General features: G+C 44.1%; 2 protein-coding genes and 1 non-coding gene across 10 annotated transcripts in view; 1 reads left to right on the top strand and 2 right to left on the bottom strand.

Annotated features, from left to right (window-relative positions):
• The window catches only part of LOC104933679 (microtubule-associated tumor suppressor 1 homolog), a 73,047-nt gene extending 70,264 nt beyond the window's left edge, over positions 1-2,783 (top strand). For 6 of the 7 annotated variants that reach the window (XM_027282749.1, XM_027282754.1, XM_027282753.1 and 3 more), the window contains 4 exons: positions 443-541; positions 1,012-1,128; positions 1,262-1,359; positions 1,979-2,192. In XM_027282749.1, the coding sequence (XP_027138550.1) occupies positions 443-541; positions 1,012-1,128; positions 1,262-1,359; positions 1,979-2,192 (528 nt within the window). Of the gene's footprint in view, positions 1-442; positions 542-1,011; positions 1,129-1,261; positions 1,360-1,978 lie in introns of all 7 variants that reach the window. The other variant, XM_027282751.1, reaches the window with a different exon arrangement.
• Positions 2,784-3,512: 729 nt separating this feature from the next.
• LOC104933681 (fibrinogen-like protein 1) lies at positions 3,513-6,889 on the bottom strand. 2 transcript variants are annotated; one of them, XM_027282756.1, is made up of 8 exons: positions 6,472-6,888; positions 6,207-6,282; positions 5,180-5,348; positions 4,939-5,098; positions 4,739-4,836; positions 4,558-4,646; positions 3,908-4,119; positions 3,513-3,816 (listed from the first exon to the last, which is right to left on the bottom strand). In XM_027282756.1, exons 3-8 carry the CDS (start codon positions 5,286-5,288, stop codon positions 3,585-3,587), a joined length of 900 nt encoding a protein of 299 aa, XP_027138557.1. In that variant the 5' UTR covers positions 5,289-5,348; positions 6,207-6,282; positions 6,472-6,888; the 3' UTR covers positions 3,513-3,584. The 2 variants fall into 2 exon arrangements, with proteins under 2 accessions (XP_027138557.1, XP_010747488.1); XM_010749186.3 differs by lacking the exon at positions 6,207-6,282 and having other exon boundaries at positions 6,472-6,889.
• Positions 6,890-7,035: 146 nt separating this feature from the next.
• On the bottom strand, positions 7,036-7,127 carry trnar-ucu (transfer RNA arginine (anticodon UCU)). Its single transcript is given in 2 exon segments — positions 7,036-7,071; positions 7,091-7,127. It is a non-coding gene; the product is annotated as a tRNA-Arg (tRNA).
• Between the last annotated feature and the right edge of the window lie 2,314 nt (positions 7,128-9,441).

The raw sequence follows: 9,441 nt of genomic DNA on the forward strand, positions 1-9,441 counted from the left end.
CTTTTTATCCTGGGTGACTCAACAGAGCAGCAGTCACCACTGACTTTTCCAGGCTGGTTAGAATAAAATGTGTTTTCCTAAATATTTTTTTGTCTTAACTTGGTTTCAAGGAAAAAATCCCCAAAATGTCCACATTTTTCAGGAGTGCTGATGATTTATCATTTCTGCCTCATAATTCAGTGTGTGTGTGTGCTGCCGGCCAAGTTCCCTGCAACACCAGTCAAATACAATTCTGCACTTGAGTTGGAACATCCACACAAAAACAAAAAGCTCTGATCACTGAGTGCACGTGAAGAAGACTCACTGTCGAAGTCATAGTCTGTCACATGGCGTGACCGCACAGGAGTATTTCCTGTAAACATATTGTTCTGCTTCTGTTTGACTCGTCTGTCAAGCTTTGTAAGATGTTCACTCATCATGATTTGTCTTCCCCTCTCCACAGGAGAAAATATCTGAGCTGTGTGCAGAGAAGGAGGCTCTGAATGAGAAGCTAAAAGTGGAGGAGGAGAGGAGAAAGCGCATACTCAGCGACAAGAACCTGGTAAAGACTGTTAGTTCTGTAGATGAGACGGTGTGAATGAATAAAAGAATATTAATGCATGGGAGTGACACATCGTTGCTTAAATTCCTCCCTTCAGCAAAGTGTCTGAAGGCCAAACACTGATAGCTCTCACTCAAAACAAGTTATCAGTGGGCTCATCAGACCTGCTCGAGACTTTACAACGGGTTTTTCTAGTCAAACCATCAGACATGCATTATTCCTCCACCACACGCTGAGATCCAGTAAGGTCCAACCTGACAGCAGCATGTGAGCTAAATATTCAAAGCTGGTCTGAACACGACCTCCCTCTGCTGCTCTCCAGGCACAGACCTCACTCTAACGATGAGTGTTCATCAGCTCACAGAACCTTCTCGATGAGCTTCAGTGGTTACTCGTGATAACTTGTGTTATTGTATTGTGACCTGCTGTCGCCTCTTTTAACTTGTACGATTGTCTGTCTGTTGGTGCAGAAGGACTCCCACACGGTGTACCTGGAGCAGGAGCTGGAGAGCCTTAAGGTGGTGCTCGAGATCAAGAACAACCAGCTGCACCAGAAGGACAAGAAGCTCATGGAGATGGACAAGCTGGTGAGCATCAACCTGTCTCCACATCACATTCTGTCAGCTCACTTTTTTATGTTGTTTTGGGGAAAGTGTTAAATGTGAGCACAACATGAGGTCCAAACTAACACACACTAAACTCTGTGTGTGTGTGTGGCAGGTGGAGACTAATGTGAAACTGGAGGAGTGTCTGAACAAGGTCCAGCAGGAGAATGAGGATTACAAGGCCAGGATGGACAAACACGCTGCTCTCTCCAAGTATGTACTCCTGCTGGTGTGGTGTGGTGTGGTGTGTGTGTGTGTGTGTGTGTGTGTGTGTGTGCGCATATAAATGGTTAAGATTCATGTGTGCCTCATATCTGTTATGTCTGTGGCTATTCAACTCACTGTTGCAGAGTGAACACAGGTCATTGCGTCATGTAGTTTGATCTGACACCTGACCTTACCTTCATGATTTGAATCACATGGCAGTCACATGACGCAGTACTGTCTGTTTTTCATCTGTTGAAGTCTGACTGATGCTCTTTAAATGACGTCATCTTGTTGTGCACGCTTCCTCTGGGTTTCTGGCTGGAGAATTGGCGCCACCTACTGCTCATCTCCTGAACCAACTCCTGATATTAGTATAGTGGACGGAAACAAGTGTTCATTCTTTTGGCAAATCACTCGAAATTCAGTTAAAATTTGGATGCAAACACGGCTATAGCTCTGTGGACTAGACTCAACAGGAACATCCCACCATGAGCCACATGAAGGAGGTGCCTTTGTGAGGCGCTGTATTCAAATTACAGATCTAAAAATCAGAGTTTGTTTCTGTCCTTGACCCCACGGTGCTCCTCCCTGCAGCCCACTCACAGCTTTCTGTCTCCCCCTGCAGGCAGCTGTCCAACGAACAGGCCATCCTCCAGCAGACGCTGCAGAAAGAGTCCAAGGTCAACAAGCGTCTGTCCATGGAGAACGAGGAGCTGCTGTGGAAGCTGCACAACGGCGACCTGCTGGCGAGTCCCCGCCGCCTCTCACCCACCTCGCCCTACAGCTCGCCACGGAACTCTGCCTCCTTCCCCACAAGTGCACCCTTATCGCCCAGATAACCCTAATAAGCAACAACCCCCCCACCCCTCCTCTCCTCTCCTCTCCTCTCCTCTGACCTCCTGATTCTCCTCATCACATTTTTTAAGCCTGACAAAGATGGAAGCTGTTCCAAATCCAGAGAAAGACTTCAGTCACAGCTGTGTTGTTGGATATTAATGATGAACTTGTACATTTGGAATAAATGGCAGTGAAGACTATGAGAGCCAAAAGACATTGCAGTGGCACCGATGCACTTAAATCTGAGCATGGGACTGGCCTTGCTCTCTATCAAACGACCAGTAAACTTTTCTTCTTTTTCTGAAGAAAAGCTAAATAACAGGCACACCTCAGGGTCTGTACATAGCGCCTCACGTTGTTATGACTATCCTTACAGGTTTTTTTCCTTGTTATGTTGTACAGTTTAAGTTCAGCTCATCCTGTTCTTTTTATACCTCTCTTTTTCAAAGAGGTGGATGAGAAAAAACCTTGGATTTGTGGCGTATGCAGGTTTGTGGAAACAGACTCAAAATTGTTTGGGTTTAGTAAATCATAAAGATGACGGGTACTTGGTGGATTAGCATGGATTATTCTGCCTTTTCCTTCCTTTCTTTTTAAAGAGGATGACCACCCCCCCACCCCCGCCCCAAAGAGCGACGCTCAATCACCGATCTGCTTTGGACCTCTGGAAGAAGTGCATGAACTCGATGTCCTTCTGTGGGAACAAAGATTCAGTTTGAGGAACTGACATGATCCAGTGGACGTGTTCCTGTGTGTGAGCTCCTCACAAACCTCTACCTTAATCTACTATGTGGAATGTAATCACCCTTGGATGTTAAATCTGAGCAGGCCAGTTCAGACACACACACACACACACACACACACACACACACTCGCACCATCTCAGAGCCAAATATGCAGTTTATTTAACAAAGATGGTGCTGGCTGGAACAGTGTTTACCCCCTCCTCCCTCCACCTTTACTTCTTCCCTTAAGTCTTTGAGTAACAAAGGGATACGTCTCCCCCCACATCCTCTAAAGTCACCTTGTGCCCAGACAGAATGGAGGCGAAGCTGAAGCAGTGACCGATCAGTTCACAGGCCTTTGCTTTGGGTCACATATAAAATCATCATCAGTGATCATTTCCACAGAGGAAGTCTCCTGAAGTGACTGAATCTGCTTCTGCAGCCTCACTCTGTGTCTGTTTGTCCTGAAAAACCTCAGTTGTACCTAAATTGCCTAAAGTCCTACCATGTTCTGCTTTATTTTGGACACAGAATAAATACAATATGACAGAAGACTGAAGCCACATTGTTTTATTTCAAATCTGAAAATAAATGCACATTTTTGTCACAGTGTGAACAGGCTCATGCTCTGTGATGTGAATTAAGTTGATATTTAAAAAGCTTTTCAGCCTATTGGCCCTGAGGACGAATGACACCGCCCGCCACTTTGCTGGGGTCGAGTTGTCCCGGTAACGGGGCGAGGATTGGAGGTGGATGCTCGAGGTCGGCGGCTCGCACCATCATGACCACGGACTTGATGGAGTACCACCAACCGTGCCACGTGTACCACACCACCCCGTCATCAGTCATGGCTTGGTATGGTCCTTTGTAGTAGTGACCGTTCAGGTTTCCTGCATCACACCTGTGAGGAGGAAGTCAAAGAACAGCATCAACACTAACCACATAAGTCTTTATTAATGTGCACGATGCATATATAATAAGATCTGCATTACTTGCTGAACCACCAGCCTGCCTTGGTGTGTCTGATACACTTGGCATTATCATCGCTTTCATCGTTCAGCTGGTCGTACGTGCTGAATTTGACCCTGGTTGACCCTGAGCCTGGACCGGCCCATTTCTGGCCAGCTGGACGAGGGCCTCGGACATCGGCTAGGGCATTCCCTGCGTTCCCAGTGTACTCTCCCAAATGTAACTGAAACTGGTCCTGTGAGCGGACAGGGTCAAGTTTAGAATAAAATGTTCCAGAGTGACATTCAACAAGGAAAAGAGAGAGAGAAGAGGAAAAGTCTTGAAGTGAGAAAGGGATGAGAGAAGAATGAAGCCAGGTGTCCTTGTTCATCATTGTTTCTATAGCAAAGGGCGTCAAACACAGAACAGTCTAAATAAAAACCCTGTGTTATGGGAGAATGGAGCAGGTGAGGATAAAGACAGACGGAGACAGAGCTGTTTTTACCGGATAGAAAAGGATCGCAGTGGATTACGGATCATTACATGAGATTTAGTCAGTTTAATCCAGTCTGCAGCATTTAAGTCGTTTTTAAAAGATGTGTGAAAACTAAACAAAAGAGGATCAGATGATGCAAATGTGAACTTCCAGGTCTTGATCAATTTACAGTAACTCTCAGCCATGACACCATTTTACCTTCTCATCGTCCACCTTGAAGTTCTTGTACTCTGCGTAGCGCTGATTACCCTCAAAGTCCTCCATGTCGATGCGTAGGTCATAGTTTCCTAAAAGACAGCGAGTTATCCGCGTGACCATCCTATGTCTACCAAATCATATCAGACAACACAGACACAACACACACACACAGACAACACACCTTGTGAGGTGAGATAGTGTAGAGGTTCATTGCCCAGCCAGAATTCTCCATCAGGGGAGAAGAGGTCTCCAAATCCGTGCTTGTACTCCACCCATGCTCTGCACACACAGCATACACACTGATGATACATCTGCTGTCTATGTCAAACCTGAAGTCTGTGTAAAGCTTACACACACACACACACACACACACACACACACCTGTCAAAGCTTTCTGTGCCGTCTCTCCTCCTCTGGAAGACGGTCCATCCTCCTCCATTGTTCATGTCACAGTAGACACTGAGTGCAGTGGGAGAGCCGTCTGGACGGATCACGTACAGCCCACTGGCCACGTTACCATCTGCAAACACCTCGGAGCAGTCTGAACGCACAAACACAAAGACATACAAATATTTAAAGCAGATTCATTTTCATAGATTTATTATTGCTGTTTTCTCTGTACCTCTGTAGAGGTTCTCTGGGCCCAGGTGGGAGTTGGGTATGAGCTCCAGCCGTTGGGCCTGGCTGTTGTGGAGGTCCTGGATGTAACGATGCTGGTTGTCGATCACCATCTTTAGGCCCTGGATCTCAGCTTCCAGGCGGACAATCTTCTCCTCACACGGCACAGGGACCTGAGTAGAAACCAGTCAACAACCTCTGTTCAGAAACAAGTGGCCGGCCAGCAAACATGTTACAACTAAACAAAACTGCAACTATTATGCAAAAAATATTATGCTGAGTTACTTTATTGTTACATTGTTATGCAATTTAACAAGTTCAGTGTGTTGACAGGACATGTCATGCAAATTCACTGACCTTCAGATTTAATGTGTGTATATAAAATATAAGCTGTTTTTGTTCATGTGGTTCAAAGGTTATGTTGTAGATATTCCAGGTAACATCTAGTACTATTTTTAACTATCACTGGCAGCACAAGACAATCTGTGTGGTCATTTTAGTAAGTACTAATATTTACAATCAATTTGTACAATTTTAATGTCTGGATTATCTGTTCAAGTTTGCCTTCTGCATCAAACTGTGACTCTTCTATCATTTTTCCATTTTCCATCTTTATCCTACACCAATGTTTGGCCAGTATCAGGCAGCATGAGCAGCCCACGGTTTGAACCTCGGCTGGTTCCTCTCTGTGTGAAGTTTGCATGTTCATTTGTGACTCTAAATTGTCTGTAGGTGTGTTTTTATATTCCCAGTGATGTGTCTCCATTACATCATCATTGTCGTGAGATTATGTTGAATACATTGAAAGGCTGGTCCTTTTTCAGTGGAGTCCATATAGAGTGTACATAGTGTTGCACCAGATTACAGCCTCCATCAGAGTCCATCACAGGTACTGAATCTCACAGAAACCAACATGAAACTCTTCGACTATGGTTGGTTGGTCTTTAGCCATCGTTTTAAACATTTATAAAACAGACCTCACCATGATCATTCCAACTACTGCTTCACCAAACAAACATTCCCTGTCAAACCTGTCCACGGTGAGGTCTGTGCAGCGTCCAGTGTAGCAGGGACAGTGCAAAGAGCTGATGCTGCTGATCTGAAATGCTGAGACCACCACAGAAGAAATTCCTATCAGCCCTTGTTGTGTAGGGGTGAAGGCAAAAATCTCAAACTCTGTGCACATTAACCTAAACTGTGCGTGGATTATGGAATTATCATGGATTATGGAATGATCAGAAGCCTCCTGGCATAGTGTTTATTATGATATGCTGAGAATCATGTAGAGTGTCTTACCGCCAGAGAGGTAGCCAGGTGAAGAAAGGCCAGTGATGTCCTCAGCATCCCCATGGTCAGTGATGATGAGCGGCTCAGTCACACTGCTTCACTCTCCTGTCTCACTGTGTCTGTACTGTCTCACTGACTTCCTCACTGCTCTCTGCCTGCCCTGTCTGTCTGCTTGATGTTATATTTCACTTCATTGCTTTCTCTCACTGCGACTCTGATGATCAGACTGTACATGAGACGACATAACAGAAGGCTCCATCTAGTGGTTGGATTACACATGGTCTCCTGCTCACACCCCACACTGAAGCTACAACACAGACTGTTAGAACGATCTGCAGCTCCCAGCAACACCAACAAAGCTAGCAACAGACTAATCATGTTTGTACTATGCTGCCATCTTTGACTGTATGTATGAGGGTTAAAACTTACTTATTCAATAAGTAAGTACATAAATGAATGTAGAACTGACTACACAAAACAGTGAAACTAAACCACTAATCAGTATTTTTGAGCCTTAATAAATGACAAACCAACTAAATGTTGAACAGTGCAAAAATACGTTTTTTAAAAGTGCGACTCCGGTGGGACTCGAACCCACAACCTTTGAATCACTCCTCAAGTGCTTGACTAGAAGTCCAATGCGCTATCCATTGCGCCACGGAGCCACCTGTTGAACAGTCACGTATAATATCTTATAACATTTCACATGACGATTTAGGGTTCGCATTATTATAATGTGATTTAGCGACCATAAGCCATATATCAACGTTATATCAACGTTATACCAACGGTGCTGTATTGCTTTTGCCACATTTTACTTTTGGGACTGCTAACCGTGGGGGAGGGAACAGAAACTGGAGCCGCCTCCTCGGGTCTCTCCACTAGATGGGGCAATTCCCTTTGTTGTTGTGTTTTTGACTGTCATTGTTTCTCTTTATATTTTTTTGTTTAGCCAAAGTAGGGACTGTTTGTCTGTCCTGTGAGTCACTTTTTCAATCTTCCCAAGATTTCATCCCTATGTTAACATGATTGAAGATGAAGAGGAGAACAAACCCTCTGGGTAATCAGACTGTCTGTAGTCAGTTAGTTGTAGTTAGTCTGTAATGAAGCATATTACTAAATGATGACTGCAGTGAATTTGTTGATACCAAACATGTCATGTTGATTTCTTTACTACAAGCTCTGTGACCCTTCAATGTCAGATGATTGCTTGTAATGTCTGCTTTGCCATCAGACAGCTGTTGGAAGTTCTAAAGCACCAAATAAAAAGGTTGTCTGAGATCAGGGCTAAGCATTGAAAATATTCTTAATATGGTATACACTGACAGATATTGATTGTTATTATTACAGGAGTAGATGGTCTCTTTTCTGAGCAAGCTTCATCAGAAAGACTTGGCTTGGTTGGATCGGTTGTTTTTGAATTGTCTCCATCACTGAAATTTGGAAGACTGTCTCCACCACTGGAATAACTGGAGACTGGCTTGATATCGTCTTCATCAGTGAAACACGGGTTGTCAAAGCATGTCATTCCGGTCGGTCGTATATGGTCATCATCAACGGAGCTCCCAACATCTGTGTTGTTACCACTGGTGTGTGGATCTCCATCAATGCTGCTCTCGACGTCAGAAGACTTTTCGCTGTTGTTCTCATAACCACTCAGGCTGTCGGTGAGTGATTCTTGATGTCTGAAGATCTGTCTTCATCTTCACTGCTGCCGTCTTCAGTGTCTGAATTATCATCATAGAAACTCACAATGGCAGCATCTTGAGCACTGGAATTCTCAGTAAATATTTCACTGATACTGGCAGAAGATGGCTTTATGTTAGAGTCGGCCTCGATAGCTTGAGGGTCAGACTTTTCATAGCTGGAAGCCGTCTACTCACTTGAATCCATGTCAGTGTCTGAGAATCGTGTGACTCTGGTTCTGAATCTAGATGATTTAAAGGCAATAAAGTCATGCACTGACTATGTCAAACACACTGCTCATCTGGATATGAGCTGGTGTCCACCTCTGGAGTCCAAAATGAAGAAGGCTGCATCATTGTTCCAATGCGCACTTTGCTCACCCGTCTGGCCAGACCAAAGTCAATGAGCTTGACTTTAACTGGCTGATCCTTGTGGTTGACCAGTATGATATTGTCTGGCTTTAAATCCGTATGGAGGATACCAATACTCTTTAAAGCATGCAATGCTACCATGAGCTGGACGAATCTCATTCATACTTAATGGAATCCAGCCTCTCTCTTTCATCAGGTCCCAAAGGCTCCTGTCCAGCATTTCAAAGGCCCGACAAGAGAGGTTGTTGAATCTAAAATCTTCTCTGAAATTGACAATGAGTGAGGATGATTCACATGGATGCTCTCCTGTTTTTTGAAAAGAATATTTATTAATTTCAGAGCTTCAGATGAGTTACAAATACAGAGGCATGACCAACATATACACCCTCTTTCTTTTTTAAGATAAACACAGAACAACACACTCTCCACACACAAATAGAAAAAACAGAAAAAAAACAACAACACAGGTTTATATAGTTAAATACACCAAGGGGAGCCTATCAAGCAGTGCATTCACTGCACCAACTCCACTGTTCACTATCGCCATCGGATGTACTGCTTCTTCCGCCTCCCGGCTAATGTAAATATGGGCGAAGACTTCCACGTTGGCTTCATTTTCCAGCACTGGAGGTTGCTGCTTGGTTTACACACCTCGTCTAGGCTTACTTTACACAACCTTTCTGTAGCTGAAAATCATAATTCATGTTTCAAATTCACATTGTGTATGAGTCTACACCAACGTTTATGTGTGTGTGTGTGAAGCATTAAAATCATGTTAATTACATTATGCTACTCTTGTACTCTTATGTTGGTTTTAGCCTATGAACTATATCAGCCTCAGCTACACAAAAACGAGGTTACCTTGGTTATTGCCGTGTTTGGCTTCTTACATTTGACTAGGTGAAGGGACACTCATTTTCAT

Source organism: Larimichthys crocea, chromosome X, assembly GCF_000972845.2.
Source record: "Larimichthys crocea isolate SSNF chromosome X, L_crocea_2.0, whole genome shotgun sequence".
In the NCBI taxonomy this organism is placed as follows: Eukaryota; Metazoa; Chordata; class Actinopteri; family Sciaenidae; genus Larimichthys; species Larimichthys crocea.

Excerpts from the sequence above, each read along its gene's own strand:
- LOC104933681 (XM_010749186.3), bottom strand. The coding sequence starts at position 6,525 with ATGGGGATGCTGAGGACATCACTGGCCTTTCTTCACCTGGCTACCTCT. Across the intron at positions 4,647-4,738 it reads ACACTATCTCACCTCACAAG|GAAACTATGACCTACGCATC; the intron begins GTGTGTTGTCTG and ends GCTGTCTTTTAG. Across the intron at positions 4,120-4,557 it reads TCAAGGTGGACGATGAGAAG|GACCAGTTTCAGTTACATTT; the intron begins GTAAAATGGTGT and ends GTCCGCTCACAG.